General features: G+C 29.9%; 3 protein-coding genes across 3 annotated transcripts; 2 read left to right on the plus strand and 1 right to left on the minus strand.

Annotated features, from left to right (window-relative positions):
• Positions 1–4,239: 4,239 nt before the first annotated feature.
• Positions 4,240–5,024, plus strand: LOC108814742 (14 kDa proline-rich protein DC2.15). The gene has a single exon (XM_018587721.2). It carries the CDS (start codon positions 4,311–4,313, stop codon positions 4,722–4,724), a length of 414 nt encoding a protein of 137 aa, XP_018443223.1. The 5' UTR covers positions 4,240–4,310; the 3' UTR covers positions 4,725–5,024.
• A 7,646-nt stretch (positions 5,025–12,670) lies between these two features.
• Positions 12,671–13,631, minus strand: LOC108835435 (uncharacterized). The gene is made up of 2 exons (XM_018608716.2): positions 13,480–13,631; positions 12,671–13,205 (listed from the first exon to the last, which is right to left on the minus strand). Exons 1-2 carry the CDS (start codon positions 13,492–13,494, stop codon positions 12,825–12,827), a joined length of 396 nt encoding a protein of 131 aa, XP_018464218.1. The 5' UTR covers positions 13,495–13,631; the 3' UTR covers positions 12,671–12,824.
• Positions 13,632–20,951: 7,320 nt separating this feature from the next.
• Positions 20,952–22,724, plus strand: LOC130498886 (rho GDP-dissociation inhibitor 1-like). Its single transcript, XM_056992652.1, has 5 exons — positions 20,952–21,251; positions 21,410–21,476; positions 21,877–22,101; positions 22,207–22,331; positions 22,569–22,724. The coding sequence occupies exons 1-5, from the start codon at positions 21,066–21,068 to the stop codon at positions 22,638–22,640; spliced, it is 675 nt and encodes a 224-aa protein (XP_056848632.1). The 5' UTR covers positions 20,952–21,065; the 3' UTR covers positions 22,641–22,724.
• The last annotated feature ends 512 nt before the right edge of the window (positions 22,725–23,236 follow it).

Below are 23,236 nucleotides of genomic sequence, written 5' to 3' on the forward strand. Positions count from 1 at the left end.
CACAAGCAGTGTTCAAGAACGCTAAGCGGGCGGCGACCTAACGCCTAGCGCCTAGAACGACTAAGCGGACACCTAAATTATTAGTTAAGCGGTCTAGGCGTGTATAAATTATAGCAATATATTAAATATATGTAATATTTTATATTTAATAATAGTAAAAACTATTATTTATATATGATAAAAATTATTTTCATAAGAATATATATTATAATATATTAATTATTATAAATTATGAATAATAAATTATATATTATTTATTATTACAATATTATAATTATCTAGGCGGTTTAAAGAGTAATCACCACGGTCCTATAACGCCTAGCGCATAAGCGCCGCCTAGACGGCCGCCTAGACCGCTTTTTAGAACACTGGTCACAAGACTCGCTTGTGTGAAATAGATAGTAGGGAATTGCTTTTTTTTTTGATCAAACGTATGGAAGTGCTATTAGAGCATGCCCATCAGCAATCCCTCCATTCCCAAATTCCAATGATTTCTTTTTATTATTTTAATTTTTTTTTTCGTTTTGACTTTAAAAAAAAAAAAAAATAATAATAGCTCAGCCATTTGCGGGCCGCCACGCGGCGTGGGGCCCGCGAAAGTGATACAGGGTCATAGCCAAGAGTTTTTCTGATACAGGTTCATAGCAAATGGATTTTTATATTATTTTTTTTCTTTGGGAAATGTGTGAACTCCCAACTTGATATTTCAATGGGGGTGCTCTTAGTATTAATTACCAAGTTGATACTTATAAGACTATTTATCAAGATGTGATTTTCGATTAATTAGGAGATGCTGATATAATTAATCTATGTGTATCAACTTATATCTGTACTCTAGTAAATGTTGTTTCAATCGGTGCTCAAGAATGGGAATCGGGATCCCAATCCAGTTTCGATTCAGATCCATTTAGATTTTAAATTTTTTGAATTCATGAATTTTAGCCTTATTCAGATATTATAAAAGTTCGGATCAGATTTTGTATGTGTTTAGACGAATTTGGTTCGGATTTATTTACATATCAAAATCCCGTTGAATCTAGAATAATTTTGGTTTTGAATATTAATCAGACTATATGTAACTTCTTCAAACCATGTTGTTGTCTTTTAGAACAATTTTAAGAGATCCATCTATCAATCATACGAAACTCTTTTTGAATTATACATGACAACATCAAATATATTATGACGAACCAAATCCTTATACGAAAGAAAATCATATAATGAAAAATAAACAAATTAAATTAACAACTATCAGCTTAATAAATCTATATAAGAAACACAATTTAAACTTAAAAACAATAATATTGTTTAAAATTCAGAAATAAATTTATTCATAATTGAACTTTAGATATAATTTTTAAAACATAAAAACATCAATATTTACCAAATATCAAAAATATATGTTAATCAAGTATTTCAGTTAATTATTTATGTAACAAATAATTAGCTCAGGTACTTGATAATATTTTAATGTGTTTTATATACATGTTAGGAATTAAGATGTATAATGTGTTTCATATACATGTTAGAATTTGCAAATAATTATTTCAGGTACTCGAATATCCATTTATTTGAATTCGGATTCTTTACAAGAGCTTCGTGAAACTTTGCGGATAATGAAGATGCATGCTATTTTGAGAAGATTTCTTCCATCACCGATATATCAATTTTGTCTTAACTCACACTCTCATTGTTTTTATTTGATTCGTGTGATGCGTATGTAGTTACCCAACTTGGATATAAGTAGATCATGCATGTGCAACTCATGGAATTATGCTTGATTTATGATTCTTTAGGGTTGTATTTAGTGATATTTTTAACATAATAGATTGAATTCTCTTTTAGAGTTTGGCCACCTAGTTTTAGAATCCAAAGTATTTCAAACAATAAAAATATTGGATAAAATGCATAGCAAATCTAATATAGTAGCATAGCCTCTCCAGCCACAATTGTTTCGCATTGTTTCAAAAATGAGATTGTTTCAGTAATTGGGTTAAATCTCGATCCACATTAATGATGATATTTATCACATTTTTCTGTAACGTCTCTTATAATAGAAAAAAAAAACAGCTGATGTATCATGAATTGTTATCATGAAAAAACAAGGCCTCAGCCGAAAAACGAAAAAACAAGAAAACAGTTTTAAATAATCGAATTTATTATTAATAATCTGTAGTTCTTTCAAAAAGAAAAAAATCTTTAGTTCTGTATATAAAAACCTCACTATATAAAAATGTGATTCATTCGAGACAGCTAACGATTGTAGAAGATGATGTCGTTTTTTTCTTTGTGTGCGTACAGTAAATCGCCTCGCTGTACACTCATGATCGATCTTATCTTGTTTTACATTTGTTTGTGAAGGCCTGACGGGCACAGAGAACCAGCATTGTCACTATCACATGGTTTTATGGCCACCATGCATTGTAATATAATATTCATAAATATATTGTTAAGAGTCATTATTTGGATAATAATTGAATTGAAGGGCAGAATTTTTTTAATAAATTAACGGGGGATAAGGGAAACTTAGTGATCAATTAAATAAAAATTTGAGGTTTAGGAGAAAAAGAAATCAATTCAAAACTTTGTGACCATATATATACATAGGCCTATAAATACGAATGTGCCCCATTACTAGTGAGAGTAATTGGGGAGAAGGAAGAAAGATGAATAAAAGTAAGTTAAAAAAAATACGAATGTGTTTTACTAGTGTTTAACACATTACTAGTGTTTGATCCGTCCATGTTTGTTTTTATTTTTCTATAAATGATAATATACATTTTAAAATTTATTCGTTTAAATAATTTTTTAATATGACATTTCTAAGTATAGTAATTTAATAATTTATATTGGGTAATTTTATTTTATTTTGTAAAATATCAATTGTATGATTCATATTTTTTTAAATATGACCCGTATATCCACATAAATTTATTTTTATTTTTATCAAAATTTTGTAATAATGTATAACTATATTGTTATATACACTATTTAAAATATATGGTCCTATATATTTTCTACTTTTTAACATTTATCATACTAAATTTACATTGGATTATTATTTATATGAAAATATATGTAACATAATATATTTATATATTAACCTATATATTATATAAATGTTTTTTTGCGAATTTGATTTTATTTATTACTTATAAATAATAAAAATATAATTATATAGCTTTTAAAACAATATTATTCATTAAATATTTAAAGCTAGGTAGATGATTAATAAAAAAATCTTATAAGGTAGGTTAGTTAATATGGAATAAATTATTATGTATATATAGAATTAGTAAAATAATTACCGTATAATGTATGTATTTAATTATGAAATGTATAAATGGAATTAATTATTTTCAAATACACCTATTAAATAGGAAAAGACAAAGATATTAAAAGAGAGGTTTATTAATTATTGTTGCCATGATTTTTTATTAGACTTTAATTTTGAAAATGCATTAATTAAAGAGAAAAAACAAAAAATGCTAAAAAATAGGTTAATTAATAATTTTAGTGGCATACCATTGTAAATAAGTTGAAAAACTAAAGTATATTTTATTTTTGTACTTTTTAATAGATTAGATTGTTGGGTACGATGAACAACTATTTTTAATACTTCAAATTTTCTCATAAAATCATACATGTTTTACCATATTACAGAATTATGTTTACATTTTCCTGCATACTATTATCTACCTTTCTGTCTATAAATTACATCATACTATAGGCCTGAGTTTCAAAAAGACACAGGCAATATTGTGTAGCGACGTTAACCTTACAACAAAAGTATAATGCTAATTACACTAAAAAAATATAATGGTAAATCCATAGAAATCACAACAGGAAAGGAATTGAACCGTCTTGATATTTCACGTAGCTCTTCTCTCCACTATCATACCATAACATCACTATATCATGTACATTACTAATAATGAAAAAAAAAACAAATCTTGGGTTGTGTTAATTAGGAAAATGTCCTTTAACTATACTTTCTGATTACAAAGAGAATTTACAAAGAATTAAATTAAAACTAGATGAAATTCTAACAAATTAACTTGTTGCAAAAGTACAAATGCATACAGCTGTTCTGATTGAAGACTCAAAGAAAACAAAATAATTTATAATTTTAATCTCCCTTAACGATATTTGATAAATATAATCAATCATTCAAAAGATTTCACATCCCGTATCATATGGACGTCTTGGGCTATCCTTGAAACCAGTATAAAAGCTACCTCAATCCCTTTCGTTTTCTCCACACTCCATTCACCCACAACATAGCTAGTGAACAGTGTCTTCTAAAAAAAATGGCTTCAAGCTCCATAACCCTTTTCTTGGCTCTCAATCTCATCTTCTTCACAACAATCTCTGCATGCGGTAGCTGCACTCCTTGCGGAGGAGGTTGCCCCTCTCCCAAGCCAAAGCCAACTCCTAAACCAACCCCAAGCCCTAGCTCTGGCATGGGAAAGTGCCCTAAAGATACCCTCAAGCTTGGTGTCTGCGCCAATGTGCTCAACGGCCTCCTCGACTTGACCCTTGGCAAGCCACCGGTCGAACCATGCTGTACCCTCATTCAAGGACTCGCTGATGTTGAAGCAGCCGTTTGTCTCTGTACCGCTCTTAAGGCTAACGTTCTTGGAATCAACTTGAACCTTCCGATCTCTCTCAGTCTTCTCCTCAATGTTTGCAGCAAACAAGTTCCTCCTGGCTTCCAGTGCTAAGCAACTATATCATATATAATTTAAACACACTTATATATATATTTATCTTCTTGTTTTGAAAAGACGAGGTGAATCTATATACTTTTAATATTGTGTGCCTTTATCTTTGTGTGTTCTTATTCTAGTCTTACCTGTTATGGAGTTCATTGGCTCAATTTATGTTTCTCTCTGGGTGATCCGTAAAGATTCTTGAAATGTACCGTTTCATTGTTTCCCATTAATACTCTTATATCGGGGCTATTATTGTTGCTTTGGTTGTATTGTGATTTATGAATTAATAAAGGATTTATATTTAAGTTATGCATTCACTTCAGTAAGCAAGTACAACAAAAATATTAATTTGGTTCGTCTTCTAGAAATTGATCCTCTCGAAATTGTTTGTTGTTTTCAATCGTGTCCTAGAAAAGGGAAAACCATACGATAGGAAAGCAAAATTTTGTAAACAACAACATCATCATTATTAGTTCAATTCATTTTGTAAAATAATTTTTACTTTTAAGAGAAGTCTCAAACCTAGATGACATTTTAATGATTTATATATACTTTACCATTGTATTTTATATTCCAGTGATTAGAAATAAATCAATGTAATACGATGTATTGAACTAATAATGATGTATTGAACTAATAGAAATAAATCAATGTAATACAATGTAAATCGATGTAATGTATAAAAAAAAAAATCAATGTAATACGAGATATTTTTAGCCAGTTGTATTTAATACAAGAAAACGTAGTCATGATAGATTTAATTTCTGAAATTTACGGAAATTTAAGCATAATTCTATAGCATAAAGTTTTACATACCCATAGGATATAAAATAGAAAGCTGTTTTTTTTTTTTGAAACACAGAAAGCTGTTTCCAAAGCATTATAATGCTAACAAAGTATGGGTTACTACTTATATGATGGTAAATCATGAAAAAACTGATTTGATATAAGAAAATCTTAATATATATATATATACACAATTATAATACACGTATGCACATATTGTTAGATTCACCGAAATAAAATAGAAATAGTCAGTTGCCGGATATGTCATGTCAAATCCTTAATACAGATTTAATCAAGTATAATTTATTAGATGTTTTGTTGCATCATGTACTACGACATAAATAAAAAGCATTTAATTCAAATTATATTTAAAATAAAAATTTGTTAATTTTTAGATTTTATTATTTTCTTACAATTTAATGTTAAATTTTAATTAATTATATATCAAAATTAAGATAAATAAATATTTTTACTGAAATATATATATTTAATCATATACATGTATATATTTATAATTATAATCTTGGCAAAAGATTTTTTTTTGTTTTGGTTAAATTATATTAAAAAGAAACTAATGGTATTATAACTAGAAAATTAACATTTAAGAAAACTGCATAAAATATTGACTATTTTTATTTATTTATAAAATTATAAAATATAATTAAATAATATTTCAAGAATTTAAAACTATTATTTTTATATCTATATTATTAAATTATTTACTGTTATATTAATGATGATCTGTGAATTATTATCATATTTAAAAAAATTATCAAAATATAAATTAACACTAAATGTAAATGTTTATGTTATAGACTCATACTATCTTTAAACCATGTTATCATTGTTGTTATGTCATATTATCATTTTTATTTCTAAGTTAGTGTGGTGATAACATGGCAAATTATTTCTTAGTGCATGTATCTTTCAAAAGAAAAGAAACCATCACGCTACATAATGGAGAATAAGATACCTAAATATACATGTTCTCGTTACAAAACAATCACTACAAAAAAAAACTCTAAAAAAACAAAAGATTTCAATATTTATTTTTACATCATCAATGATAAAGGATACTGCCAATGAATGGAAAATTTTATGTCACTCTGGAGCATCTAATCATACGCAACTTTGCAGTACCAAAACTATATTTTATTTTTACATTTTATATTAATCTTACTAACATTTTCTTACAAAAATTTCAAATTTACTCGAAAGTTTTATAGGAAATCAAGCCATTTATTTTGCACGCGGACAAGAAAATATCTTAGAAGAGACTCTGTCTCAAGCTGTGGCCGGGCAGGCCTGACGTCTCGACCAGTTTTTAAATCTCAATTAGTTAATAAAATGTTTTTTTTTAGCTAATAAAATGTTGCGTCCTTATTATCATTGTCTTCATGCAAAGGCATTCAATACAGTATTTACAAATGAAATACATTTTGTTATATAGATATCAAATACACCAATAAATATTATATACATACAAAACATCATTACATCAATACATGACCGGCCATGAACCAAGCCTGATGAAACATTCGTCTCAAGCCTCCGAAAATTTTGAAAAAAAATTACATGGATATAAACCTCCAAATTTGTAAAAAAAAAAAAAAATTGTAAACTTTTTTGACTCGTCTACACCCTCAAAATTTCAGGGCCATCAGTATAAAACAAATGCACTTTGATGCTGTAGTGTGTATGACTAAAGATCAGAACTCTTCTGGGGATTTATTCGATAAACCACGGGAACTCTTTATTAATTAGTGACCCGGAGCTGTTTTGTAAAGCTTTTTAACCTAAGGAAGTAAGGGTACTGATACTAAATTTAAGTCAATTGGAGAGAAGATTTAGCAGCCGGCTTTTGTCTCTGGTTTAAAGAGATTATGAATTGTAGTTCATAACTTCTCAAATCCAAAAAGAAAAGAAAAAACTTTATGAATTAGTGATTTTTTGTCTATGAAAGCTAACTGTGAACAATTTGACATGTAACTAAGGCAAGGAGTATATATATCGCGTTTAATCGTGTCAATATTTCAAGGCTATAAAGAGACGGCTTTAATTATGAACATATTCAGTTCAAGACTGCGCATATGATGATCAAATATAAGATCTAAGTGACTGAACAGTACACAAATACGATCACTCCCGTGAATGAAGAATCTAGTGAAAGATATAATGAAGAGTAAGTTATAAGATCTCCTTTGGTCGTCACATGGGAATAGGAAGGAAACGAAGTGGAGAACCAAAGATATGTTTTTTATTTGTTTGGTCTTTTCGGGAGAGCAGTCACCACTAAATTCCATAAAGTTGAAAGATTCCAAACAACTTATATATGGTCTTAAACACATGCATTCGAAGGGGAAAATTTACAATATGTATATATTTACGACTGGCTACAAAATTATTGTATATTATTTCAGATAAATATTATTCTTATTCTATCTCATTGTTTTATAGTGAAGTAGGTAAACACTTATACGATGCAAGTTCGAGGTCAGAAGATACTAGGGCTAGAGATTGCTTCCACGTTCGATCATTCTCCCGGTTACTTTTAACCCTCCAAAAACTAATTAAGTAACTAAAAATATTAGAAAAATAATTTAAAACGATAGAAGTTACAATTTGTGTCACCATAGATTTTGTCACGGTACATAGCGTGTCAGTGTAGAGTTGGATGGTCCCTTAAGAGCAATTATAATTCGATGGATGCACTGTGCATATAGCGAGCCCGTGAACTCTCTTTGTTTTATTCGTACTCTTGTTAGTTAAATCATAACATTCGATATTACAGTGGTGTATCGATTAATTAAGAAAGAGTGTAAGCAATCTCCATCTTTCGCTTTCGAATCATGGACGTTAGTATCATGGACTAAAATCCAAAAATAATAACTGGTGAATATTGCAACATGGTTTTTTTTTTTCTATAACATTCACTCTTTCTTTTTGCTAAACATGTTAATATCACTAGGTGTTTTCCTGCACCATGTGCAGTAAGAAATTTTTAAATCTAACTTATATTTAATTTTTTTATTAAATATTATAGATTTCACTATTTTCTTACTAATATTTAATATAAATTTGATATATATTAATTCAATTTGTATAAACCTAATAAAATGATATAAAATTGTATAATTATCAAAAAAAATTAGCCTGAAAATTATTTATAAATTTTGTAGATATATAAGAAATTAATGATCTTACGATTAGATATTTTAAAAAAAAATTGTAGAAATTTTTGAAAGTTTTAGTAATACAAATTGTATAATTATACAAAATAATAATATTTCGAAATTTAAAATGTGATATATGAATATATTTATTTTATAGATGATGTATGAGCTATTACCATATTTTAAAAAATTAACAAAAGAAATATCAATATTAAATATAATAAATGAATTATTACCATATTCTAATAAGTTTGCCAAAAATATAAATCAATATTAAATGAAATTATCCATGTCATATTTTTTCGGAAGCCGTGTCATCAATTTCAGTAGCCATGTCATATTTATTTTGTGAAATCGATTATAGAGAGGACATGTGGCAAATATATATTAATTCAATTTGTATAAAACTAATAAAATGATATAAAATTGTATAATTATCAAAAAAATTAGCCTGAAAAATATTTATAAATTTTGTAGATATATAAGAAACTAATGATCTTACGATTAGATATTTTAAAAAAAAATTGTAGAAATTTTTGAAAGTTTTAGTAATACAAATTGTATAATTATACAAAATAATAATATTTCGAAATTTAAAATGTGATATATGAATATATTTATTTTATAGATGATGTATGAGCTATTACCATATTTAAAAAATTAACAAAAAGAAATATCAATATTAAATATAATAAATGAATTATTACCATATTCTAATAAGTTTGCCAAAAATATAAATCAATATTAAATGAAATTATCCATGTCATATTTTTTCGGAAGCCATGTCATCAATTTCAGTAGCCATGTCATATTTATTTTGTGAAATCGATTATAGAGAGGACATGTGGCAAATCACTTCGCAAATATAGTCTAGGGGATAGGTGAAAGGCTAAGAATTAATTTACAAGGTAAAACTATTAGCGATGAGCCTAACTCATCTAAAAACTAATTCAAAAATTGAGGATTATCTATTTATATATATTGTCCAAAGATCATTTGTCCAAACAATATGGAACATTTAGTAAATCTTTTCGAAATGTAGGTGGAAAAAGTCTAATGGAAATAGTCTGAATCGAACATTTTGGAAATAATATAGCAATATAAACCAATTTTACAGACTACATAAATATGAAACTGTTTATCAAAAGAGAGTGAACGAAGCAAGAGAATGATGAAATGAATATTGGATTAATTGTAAACCGTACATTATGGTTTCCTTATATACATGTGCAGAATAAGCTTAACGACTCTAACAAACGTGTAACAATCTATTTACATTATAATATCATAATAAAAATACTTAATAAAGATTGCATCTCAGGCAAAAAAAAAATGATTTTCAAACAAACAGAGATGTAATAATTTTTCCAAAGAATAAGTGGTGAAGTTTTACTCAGCCAAGCCAACGGGACATCAAGTCCCTGAAATTTCCCCTTCCCTTCCTTGCGTAAATTGTATTGCGGATGACCCTATCAATGCATTTAAATGTGGATGTTATTATGGAGCACATTATTTCTCTGCTTCCACAGATGGAAGAGAGTGGCTCGGGCCGTGAGATTTCGTTTAACTTTTGCAACCATTTCATGACTGTAGAGTAGACTGGTCGGATTAGTAGGTCGACCGGGTTGAAATTCATGTGATACTAAATGAACAAGAACTATATTAATATAGATTTATAACACATATACTTATTTACATAAGTGGATAGGTAGATGTTCTCCTGTGAATGGGTGGAGTCTAATCAACGGGTTTTTTTGGTATCTATCGGTTTTTTTGGTATCTATAGACTATAGACGAAGATGATCACGTTTACAAACGACAACCAACAATAACACAATTTTCTATATTCCTAGACCTAGCAGCTTTATTTTTTCCTACAACTCATGAGATAACTATTTACATAGTCTAACCATCTAGAACATAAATTCGCGTACAATATTTTTTGGTTAACTAATTTGTCAAAAAAAAATCAGTAAAACTTTTTCAGCATTAATAAATATGTGATGTAAATGGCGTTTAGTCAATTATATCGCAAATTTTTGTTTTTTATATACATATAACTATGACAGTGTTTTTCGTCAAAAAAAAAAAAAAAAAAGAAGAAACAATGTTGAAACGTGGGCTTTTGGCTCAAATAACAATGTTGTTACTGGCATTGCAAATTGACTAAATTAGGCCTAAAAATAAGCCCACTACTCCTAAGCAATATTATTTTCTTCCCTCTGTGGTTTTTATGTTTTTATCTACGAAAACATATTCTGTTGACATAACTCATTTCATGTAGTAAATATTTAATATTTTCTTTCCGCAACCGTCCGCAAATGTGATGTTCCACACACCCGTAGCCCAAAAAACCGCTATTTTATATCTCAATCGCGGGTCATTGTGACGCATGTTCAATTAATGAATGCGATTAAGCTTTAAACTTTAAGGTTAAACCAAAAATGGATCAGATCAAAATCAGGCCAGATTAAACGGGCTAAGCTAAACATGGGCTGGGCCACACGTGACAACTAACACTAATCAATATTAGTTGTTGATCAGTGCCCTAGGTCTCTATCTTTTCTTTTTGACTAAATGCCCTATATCTCTATGGTTGTTGGTGCATGTATACAAATATTTGGTTAGTTAGTGTACGTTGGAAATAACGTTCTTTTTTTTTTTCAACTCTGATTTATTATGATATTACAATTACAATTATTAGGAACATTACATAGACGATTCGACAACCGACAATACTACTTGTCTTATGAAGATCTATGCCTAACTGCATCATCTGAGCCGTCCTATGAAGATCCACGCCTGACCATTGCGTTCTCTCCGGGACTTGAAACCTGGATTTGAGAAAATCTGCAATAAATTGCATAGTCTGGGAATCGAACCCCAGACCTGGGTGTAGAATCCTTTAGACCTTAACCATTAGGCTAAGGTGCTTCCACAACGTTCTTTCTTTATGAGAATGTTTTTTTGGTTGTAAGATTGTATTTGCTTTTCTAGTATTGTCGACTTTAACTTTTAAGTATACTGCTTTGAGAAATTTTTGGGTTCACCCAACCAAGAGGATTGCTTTATTTCATATTCAATATCTTTTAAAAAAAGAAACAAAATATTGTCAAGTTTTATTATGTTTAAAAAAATAATAATAATACCCGTAAAAAAATTTATATTTAAAATATCGTCAGCAAAACACTAAACCCTAAACCCTAAATCATAAACCCTAAATCCACGTAAACCCTCGGATAAATCTTAAATCTTTGGATTTTTTAAAAAAAAATATTTTTAACACAGTCAGCAAAATACTAAACCCTAAACCCTAAATACTAAACCCTAAACCCTTGGATAAACCCTAAACCCTTGGATAAACCCTAAACCTTTGGATAAATCCTAAACCTAGGATTTATAATTTATCCAAGTGTTTTGGATTTACCAAGGGTTTTAGGGTTTATCCAAGGGTTTAGGGTTTACCAAAGGGTTTAGGGTTTAGTGTTTAGCTGACGGTATTAAAAATATATTTTTAACGTGTTTTTGTTTGCAACTAATATTTTTTTTAGTTTAAAAATATAATATAACTTGACAATATTTTATTTCTCTTTTTAAAAGATACTGCATATGAAATACCGTAATTTTATTGGTTGGGTGAACCTAAAGGTTAATTTTAGGGATGAACCCAATAATTTCTCTATTGCTTTTGATTTTGAAAAACGGAAAGAAACTTGTGGGGTTTATCTATCTTTCGATCATGATTATAATCACTTCCAGCTCTCATCCTCTACCGACTAATTCGAAGGACTATTAGGTTGCTGGTATCAATACTGATCCAAATTTCTAAACGAAGATAGTACAATCAGGTGTTTTGCACTCAACAATCGTATCAATGGACCGCTTGTATAACTGAAATTAAGTAGTATAGGTTTTTTCATGTAAATGCAAACGTTTTTCTTATATGAATGCAACCGGTTTAAAATTTCAGGTTCTTTGTAGCTTCGATCAAGCATATAAAAAATGTCCAGCAATCATTAACCAAAGATCTGATTACATCATCATAAACCCAAACAAACGATACAGAAAATACATATGAAATTTTGATAAAATATAATTTAAAAAGACAACGAAATGAGACCAAAGAAGGTCATATATAGTTTCATGCTCTTTACTCGGCGGCGACTTCCTCAGCAGCCACAACTTCCTCTGCCTCAGTCTTCTTCTCCTCCTCCTCCTCCTCCTCAACAACAGCTGGAGTTTCAGTCTCCTCCTCCTTCTCTTCTTCCTTTGGCTCCTCCACAACCACCGGAGTTTCTGTCTTCTCTTCTTCCTCTTCTACCTTTGGCTCTTCCGTTTCTTTCTCTGCTTCTTCTTCTTTTTGCTCTGCCTCTTCCACAACCACATCTTTGCTCGTTTCTTCCACCGGTGCTTCAGATTCTTCTTCTGTCGCGGTGACGACTTCTTCCGGCTGTTCCGTCACTTCTGGCTCCTCCACCGTCTTTGTTGGCAACTCAACGTTCTCTTCTGCTGGAGCAATCACTTGTTCATTCTGTAAGCAAACACACACTTAGTGAACCAAAAAAACTGTCTCCCTGTTTTTATTAGATTAGACGGCGAGTAGTTCATCATATTTGGCCCGCAACATATCTTTGTTGCTGGTGATAGACATTACATTACACATGAATACGTGTAGTTAAGCTGATCGTTTGTACATAACTAGATCGTAGATCAAATCTATCTAATATCACCACATAATATTACTAATCATGGATCGACATATATATGAGAAACTGATTAAAAAATATAACTGAATATCATCATACCTCAACGTTGGCCATTTCGAAAAGACAAAAGCTAAAGAGAGAAAAAACAAAGAGGATGAGAAGAGAAGTAAAAGTGTATATGATGCTTTGGTGAGTGAAAAGCTTTGATCAAGAGGAGAGCTATTTATAGTAGAAGCAAATGCTTTACGATTATTATTTTTTTAAATATATATTATATATATTATATATATATGTATATGTGTCAAAAATATAATTATCTGTTTTCTTGTCTACGATGTCATTAAAGAATAATAATGATGAATATTGCACATGAAAGCATTATTTTCCTTATATAAAAAAGTTTATGTACTATTTTACACCTCATGCCACATAGACATAGAACCTCATCACTTAACCATTACTTTATCAACTTGTAATAAAAAAATATTTTATCTAATTTCCAGCTAAAGAAATATTTTACAAAAATTAAATTAATTCTATGCAATAGAATATTTTGAGAAGTATTTGTATTCTTCGTATGTGACCTAAGTGAGCGTTACAACAAACCTTTCATGTTATTAACGTTGAACTACATTTAACTATTGAATTAAAAAATATTCGAAAAAAAATTTTGAGTTAAACGTTACGATTTCTCATGTAAAGTTGAACTCTATTAGGAATTTTATCAATTGAAGTTACTTTGATTACCTGTGGATAGATATCTTCACCTGTGGTTCCACAACTTTCCATCGTGACCTGCTAGCTATCTATCTTCCATTATCTAAAAAGTTTCTGTTGCACATGTGTTTAATTTATGCTGTTTGTTAAGTTTCCTGTCAGCTTATTCTGAAACAGTATCCCTTTTGAAAAGGGAAGGAAAAGATGAATAAAAGGAAAGGTTTTAGAAAAAAAAAAAAAAAAAAGTTACTTTGATTACTGCATGCGAAGCTTCATTCTCTTAATTGGCCAAATGATCAATGTTATCCGGTGTGCCGTTTCAACTCTATAATATACGAACCTTTTTGTAAACTATGGATGTAACATTTTTAGGAGCTGTAGCATGTTTTTATTTTTGCCGAGTCGATGTGAGTAGATTGTTCCTTGAAATATAATTGTGCTCATTAAAAGGAAGCATCAGTAGTTAAGATGTCCTATTGACTTGAAGAAATATATAGTATTAGTTATTTTTGATGGATTTAACCCTCGATTTTTTTAGTTAAAGAAAGGTCGAGTATCGATTTAGATGATATTGACGAGAAACATCCCACATCGGAAATATAAGAATTAATCTACTAATATATAAAGGGTTATGACCACTCTACTAATTGCTAATTGATTTTAAGTTGGAAGTCTATAATTAACCCGAATCTGACATGGTATCAGAGCGACAAAATCTTTTGACCTAATTTACTACAACTACTACTGCTATACCGATGTTGGACCTTCTGTGGATGTTATTCCCACATTATCCACGCTTCAGACCTAGATGTCTGAACGTGAGGGAGGGTATTGATGAGAAACATCCCATATCGGAAATATAAGAATTAATCTACTACTATATAAAAAGTTATGGCTACTCCACTAATTGTCAATTAGTTTTAAGTTGGAAGCTCATAATTAACCCGAAACTAACAGATGAAAATAGATAATTTTTAATGTAATTCTTTATAGAAAAAAGGAACACATGCAAGTTCCTCAAATAGGAAGCCATACGGAGTATGGAATGGTGAGGATTCGGTATAGTGTTTAAGAGTTCCTTACTAAAGATATATATCAAGTATCAACAATCAACAGCAGTATATTTTCTTTCACTGGAAAAGAAGTCAATTGGACTACCAGTCACTGTACGTACAAACAAACAAGGTTAAACAAAAATCAATTCAAATATAATGACAGTCTGAATTTTTGTGAAAATGAAATTCAGGAGAATGAACATTTGAATAAATTTTACAGGTCACATCTTTAAGTATTCAAATTCAGATCATTTGGTTTTCAGACTTACTGTGACATTTGTTTCTCATGTAATTGATATCTGTTTTTTGGATTATAGTGTAATTGTTTATTCTTATTAGTACGCAAATTTACATTTCACGAAAAAAGCAGGTTTAAAACTAATTAACACTTATTATCTTTTCAGAACACCAATTTGAACAAAGGCTTAATCTTATAACCACTCTGATGTTTGAGATTGATTATTGTCTGAGAAAAGAATGCAATCTTTCCTATTTTGTTTTCACCATTATACATTATGTAAAACTATTTATTATTTATTTCATTTTAAGTATCAGAATAATATTTTCCAAGTTTTTTTCAACTATTTATTAGTGTAATAGTTTACACATTATGTGAACTATTTATTATTTATTTCTTTTTCAAAAAAAGAATCAGAATAATATTTTTCCAAGTATTTTTTTTGGAACGCTATATTTTAAAACCAGAATTAGCGTGTTTAGTTACAACCAGTGTTATTAAACCCGGACCGAACCGGCGGTCGGACCAGGTTCAACCACGAACCGGACACAAATGCGGGTTGGGTTAATGCCAAAACCCAACTATAGTTGAACCGGTTAAAAACCCCTATCGAACCGTTAAAAACCCGTGAACCGGCGATCCAACGAACCGGCTAAACCCTGGTTCTTGTATTAAACCCAAAAATTTATTAATAAAACAATTAAAATTTCCTTTTTAAAATAAAAATAGGATTCAGATTAATAAAGTAAAGCCATCTCATATTTTTCTCTTGAGTCTTTGACATCTATGCAAGACTGCAACTCACAAAGTATCTATTTTTCAAGGTATTGTTTTTATTTCGAAGATTTTAAGAATTGAAAACTTAGATTTGAAGAACTCATTCATGGTATAATTTTTAATTTTATTTCATAGTATAAATTTTTAACTAATGTGTCTATAATTTTTGTAAAGGTGATGAAGATTTGGAGTGACAAAAACCCGGAGAATAAAATTTAAATATGTTTTTTTTATTGATTTGAGATTTGGACTATTACATTGTTCTATTATTTTTATTAAATTTTTAGTTTGTTACTTTTTAAAAATTTCTAAACATTACGGTTATTGAAATATTTTATTTGATATGATTTTTATCTTTGTAAAAATATACATATTCAAAATATCATTAAATTTAGTTTAGCCTAATCAAACCCGGATCAAACTGGATCGAATCTGGTCGAACTACATTGACCCATGACCCAAAAAAAATCTGGTTCGCTTGCCGGTCCGGTTTTAACAACACTGGTTACAACTTACAAGGGTTCCTTATTCACGCATTTCGTACTAGTACTCTTTTTATATCCGGTACCATATTTGAGTAATGACGACGTGGTTACAAGTTCAAGTGGGACATGTGAGTGTGAGCCAGGTAGGAATCCTCGTGAACGTGGACCCACGTACACGAGTTTGTTTCTTCGTCTTTTCTTTTCTTTAATTTATGGTAAAACAGGCAAAAACGCCATTTGAGAGGATAACTAAAAGGTCAAATACAAAATAAATAATTAAGTCTAAACAATAAAATAAGTATTTAATAACAATATTTATTTTAGGTTTCCTACTTTTTGGTAAAATAGGCAAAAAACGCTAAATACAAAACAAATGATAAAATCTAAACAATAAAATAATATAACGAAACAATTTTATTTTATTTTATTTTATTTTATTTTTTGAAATAGTTTCCTACTTATATAGTTATACATAGGAAGATGTATTAAATTAATGATTTTAAAATGTTTTGTGAATTTACTAGTAATTCGGATTTTAAGTGAATTTAAGAGATCGCTATATGATTTTGTTTGGAATTTTTTAAAAAGTCGGTATTTTGGTAAGATTTTTTATTTAAACTTCAGAGTGATTTAGGTGATATATTCGTACAATTATATTATTTTGAGTGTAAAACTTAAGTAGAGTTATGAAAGCTTATGAATCAATGGAAAATTTCAATTTTATATTTTTTGACGTTATTTAAAAGCTGGTTTTCACGTATCTTTTTTACCATTATTTTCACCAAAATATGATATAATTTCTAAAGTTAGAGACATGACTTATTAATAAATATAACATGGACAATTACATATGATGTGGATTTATATTTTTGATAATTTCTTTAGAATATGGTAATAATTCAATGTACGTAGAGTTGATTTCATTAGTTATCTTTCTAGATTTAAACCGAAAATTCAGATATATGTAACTCTACGAAACAAAATGAATACTAGTTTGTAGCGTCCATAATGAATGAAGCAAATAAAAATACTAATATTTTTAAGAATATCTGATCCGTTGTATATATATAAATATATATATATAGTTATATAAATATTATATTTTATATAATTTTACAGTATTTTTGTTGACTAAATTTATAAAATTATTTATTATATTTTTAAAAAGTAAATAATTTTTATTTTGTAATAAAATATTATTATTTTATTTTATTTTATTTTTTATTTTCTATTATTTTTCAGATCAAATCAGATATATCGGATCAAAAATTTAAAATTTCTCGATTATCCAAAATACCGAATATTCAAATGGCCACTGATCGAATCTAATCGGATAATTCATTCAAATAAAATATATCTGATCAAGAATACCTCGAAAATTCTGGGTTTCTGATTTGTGCCGGCCTAAATCTGTTTCTGTGATTAAGATAGCCTTTCTTCCTACAAAAGGTTAATAATTTTTCCCAAAACAAAAATACAGACCACATGCCACGTACTCACAGTCTGTAAAGATGATTGGACGGCTACCCATCAGTAGGTCCACTTGTTGTATAATTTTGTTTGAAAAATAAACTAAACGTAGTAACGCACCAGTAATGCATATAGGGGACGATGTTACCAATTAAACCCTTTATAAAAAATGATGTTACAAAGCTGGAAAATAGAGAGGAAAAGGAGACTAGATGTATGACATCTTAAGAATAAGTCATAACCAAAGATCAATTCTATTGGTTCATTTGGCCACAGATCAATTACCAGAACAATCTTAAGACAATGATGCATGTCATCCACCACTATATATATATGATAAGAGCCGGTCCTGAGATTTTCGGGACTCCATGCAAATTTAACATATATATGAATTTTCCAAAATAATTCATATAAATTTTTATATCCATAATATAAAAATATCAATTGAAATACTACAAAATAAAAGCTATATTTTCTTAAAAATTAAAAATCTGCTAAAATTTAATAACAATATGTGTTTGTTTTATTTTTTCTGTTAAATATATGTATATACGAATTATAATAGTATAAGACACCTTCAATATTTTATTATCATCTTATGTACTAATTTTTCTATCAGTTATTCCTTTTTACTTCATATTTAATGTATTTTACATATAATTACACTAATACATATATATATACAAATATTATTTTATTATCATCTTATGTACTAATTTTTTCTCTCAGTTATTCCTTTTTACTTCATATTTAATGTATTTTACATATAATTACACTAATACATATATATAAATATACAAATATTTTTTTTTAAAGAGCCCCATTCAAATGTTTCGTGATACTAGGGTCAAGTCCGGCTCTGTATATAGTCACAGATATAGAGAAGCGATTAATTTTGTAAATTTTCTAAAAGAATAGAGATGAATTAACTTTGTAAATTTCAAAATTTTGTTCTATAATATTTTGTAGCGTTCGAAACCAATAGTTGATATTACCATAAATCACTTCACTTCAAATAAAACGAACTAGTAATTTTGGAGATACCCAAATATCACTAGACCAATACCTATTTACCGATAATTATGTGTGTTAAAACTATAGGTGTCGATTATTAATAAATAAAATAGAAACACATTTATATGGTCTCCCTTTCTAGTTTTCGATGTGATTGATATTTATTCATAATGAGATCTGAAAAGGTTGTAAATAATTCACTTTTGCTCTCCAATTATGATGTGTCCCATGTCTTGAACATGTGTAACGCTAAAGCCGAGCATACGGAATGTCTCTGCAATCATACACTTATCTACGTCTCACTCTACTCCGTTGATTTAGAAAGAAGATTTTTAATCTGACGGTAGAGGATTCATGCTGTAGGGTTATTTTAGAGAGAAGAGATTAAGAGAATCTCTTTGTAGCCAAAATAGTTGGCACTCGGGGGTTGTGAACATGACGGTGATGAACTTTTATGGATTTCTTTTCCTTAAATAATATAGGGAAACACGTAGAAGTGTCATTAATTGGAAAGGGTCCGAGTTTGCCTGGCCCAAATCTGAAACTCTCAAAACATACATGGCCAGACATATCCGATAGTAACTACTTAACTAGTCAATTTTTCTTTTTTGATTAATTTGGAGGATCCTAGATCTATAAAAAGGCACGTACTAATCCTTAATGAAAAGTACAGTCCATAGATAGATCATTTCTTCGGATATTTAAATAGATCATATCCATATAATATCCAAAAATTATGACTTAGTTTTTTTTGGCAGAATTTGAACTCGCACCCTAAATACAGAAAGGAGCATGTCCTTGACGTTCTGGACTAACTAGCCAAATTTTAGGGAAAAAAACTACAAATTAGTGTCTATATGACTACGTGCAATATGAGTATCACAACCTAGTGTGATCACTAATGAGTTATCATGGCTTAATCCGGTCTATGAATCTAAAAAGAATCTGATCATCAATGAACGAATGTTTAAAAAGCTATGAATAGAAAAAGAACATTGTTTAGTACTATTTGATTTAAGAATCTCAAATTTTTAGGACAAAGTTAAAGTTTGAAAACATGGCCGAACTCATATTATTGGATTTAGCAAAAGTTTGTGTTTCATTAACCGCTGACTAGGTGATGGCCGAATTTTGTAGACCGTTCTGGACTCTGGAGTTGGGGATTGAAGCCCGACTTTCATAGCCCAATACACTTTATCTACTTCCATAACATGCAAGTCATGCATGGTTTATAGACTTTCTTGGGTCAATCATGGTTTATAGTTTATTACAAAAAGGGTAAATTATTTGACTTGTAATTCCAACATTTTCCGAATTATAGACTTGACATAATGACATTGTTGGAACATACGAGGTTTACTAAAACTATGATGGAGCAACTACTTTCCCGTAGAAGTTTTTGCGTCGACAGATTATTAGTAAAATATTACTAGGGTTGGGCCGTTTGGCTACCAACACTTAGATATTCATTGTTTTGTCTCTATTAAATCAACCTCATGACGTGAATACGTACATTGATATATGTAGGTGCATGCATGTATGTATGTATATGTTCAGATTCACGTACGTATGCATAGTTAGTTATATTGTATTATTTATTTTTAGAGAATAAATCATGTAAACGGTAAGATTAGAAGCCTTAATTTAGGATCAGTACCGCATGACCTTTTCTTCGAATTCCATATTTAAACATTCCGCAGACAAAGATACCAAACGTTTCCATCTCATTGTCTGTCTCTGAACTCCCTTTGTTCTAGTTACTTTTTTCTCTTTTTTTACCAAAAAAAAATTAATTTTTTGTGAAGAGTATTTGCCTATTTGGTTGTCTCCTCGTCAAAGTCGGTTGAATAACGATCTCCAAAAACCAACGATTGAGATTTTCTAGTATTCGAATTAAATCATACAACCAATAGAGTCAAGAAAACAAAGATGGGTTTGAAAGATGAGGAGAGCAAAGCTGAGGAATCTTCAGAAGATCCAAAGGGACAAGGGACGTTAAGCAGAAAGAACAGCCACAGCTCTTTTTGTCCGACAGAAGATGACGAAGAAGACGAAGACAAGAAGCTTGAACTTGGTCCAATGATCGCTCTCAAAGAACAGATGGAGAAAGACAAGGTTTGATATCTCATCCTGTTTTCAAAAATTATAATAGCATTTTGGATATGCCGCTAGTTAGTCCACAAATGCTAATTTGGTTATTGTACTTTTAATATTATGTATCTGGCCTAATAATAATGAGTGAGTTTTGTTTTTACCATGAAAAAATTGTGTAGGATGATGAAAGCTTGATGAGATGGAAAGAACAACTTCTAGGCAAAGTGGATCTTGAGGAAGTTGGAGGTAATTAACCTAATCTCAATTCCCGGTTAGATATATGGTTTAATGACAACTAAGTCCGGTTTAGAGGACTTCCATTGATTACAAATTGTAATGTCCTAAATTCTACGTCTCTTGCCTCATGCGTTATACTTAATTTATAGGCAATGTTAAGGGGAAAGGTCGATTAATAGCTGTAGAGTGAATTAACGTAATATATGATTAGACCAAGTAACAATATGATACTTTGTGCAAAAAGAGGAAAAACAAAAATGTCACCATTTGGAGGTAACTAAGAGTAATGGTTCTGCTCCAAATTCAGTTACTAGCCCACAGTGAATGGTGTTTCTTTTTTTTAAACAAAACTTCAGATATGGATTTGTAAATTGTAATGTTTTGACAGAATAAAAAAATGTAAATACAGAGACTCCTGATCCGGTGGTGAAGATATTGACCTTAACAATTAGGTCACCGGATAGAGAAGACATGGTATTGACGGTCCCTGAAGATGGAAACCCGACATCCAAAGGACCATGGTTTACTCTCAAAGAAGGCTCTAAGTACACACTCGTATTTACTTTCCGTGTGACCAACAATATTGTGTCCGGTCTCCGATACAGCAATACGGTTTGGAAGACTGGAATCAAGGGTACATTTTTATTTTGCTTTTACCGCACCGTCTACCACATTATGTACCAATAAATTTTGAAGCTGTTTCTCTAACTTATTTTTCTTACTCGTTTGTTGAGTACAGTGTATGGTAGAAAGGAGATGTTAGGAACGTTTAGTCCACAGGCCGAACCGTATACCCATGTCATGTTTGAAGAATCGACACCGTCTGGTATGCTTGTTAGAGGTTCCTATTCCGTTAAATCTAAGGTAACCAAAAGTCACATAATTTTATTTTTATTTATTTATCATCATGTATACTGTATACATAATCTATTACAGCTCTGAAATGACTATCATAGTGTTAGTTAGACTTACATAAATGCTTTTATGATTAATAGGCCGAAAATTATTTCACTATTTCAATTGATGGTTACAAGAGATTGTTATTAAAATTAATTAAAAACATTTTTATTTTGCCAAATAATTATGTCTTATGTCATTCAGTTCGTCGATGATGATGATAAGTGCTACTTGGAGAACAACTACACCTTCGACATTCGCAAGAATTGGGTGTGATCCATCGCATAAGTTACTGGAAGAAGAGAAGTTTATTATTTATTATTCATTTTCTTGTACTATTTGTTCTCGACTGTGTATATTGATGGAATAAAAAGATGCTTGACCAAAATAAAAAAGATACTCCTACCAGAGAGAAAGCATTTAAGGAAATTGTACACTTCAAGAACAGTGAATGCTTTACTTAAATGCATATTGGGGGCACTGCAGTGTTAACTCTTGTGGAAGTCACTAGATACTAACCTAATCAACATAAATATTTTCTGTATATGATCATGACAAAACCTCTATATAAATGAATGCAATAACATTCTCAAATATACAAATCTCAACTCTCTCAGAAACCAAAACCAAAGTTAAATTTCAACATGAAGAAGACCTACAAGTTTCAAAGCCTCTTCTCTTCTCTCATCTTCCTCCTACTCCTCTTCACACTCCTTTCAATTTCGAGAACAGACGCCGTCAAACCCGGTGTTGGCTGCCGACATCCGCCGTCACAAAACAGCTGCAAGACATGCATGGTGGAGCAGACGAAATACGGCTGTCCTAAGTGTGGGCCGGTGCTCGGATGCATGGCTCGTTGCCTTTGGGGAGGT

This window comes from Raphanus sativus, chromosome 1 (assembly GCF_000801105.2).
Source record: "Raphanus sativus cultivar WK10039 chromosome 1, ASM80110v3, whole genome shotgun sequence".
In the NCBI taxonomy this organism is placed as follows: Eukaryota; Viridiplantae; Streptophyta; class Magnoliopsida; order Brassicales; family Brassicaceae; genus Raphanus; species Raphanus sativus.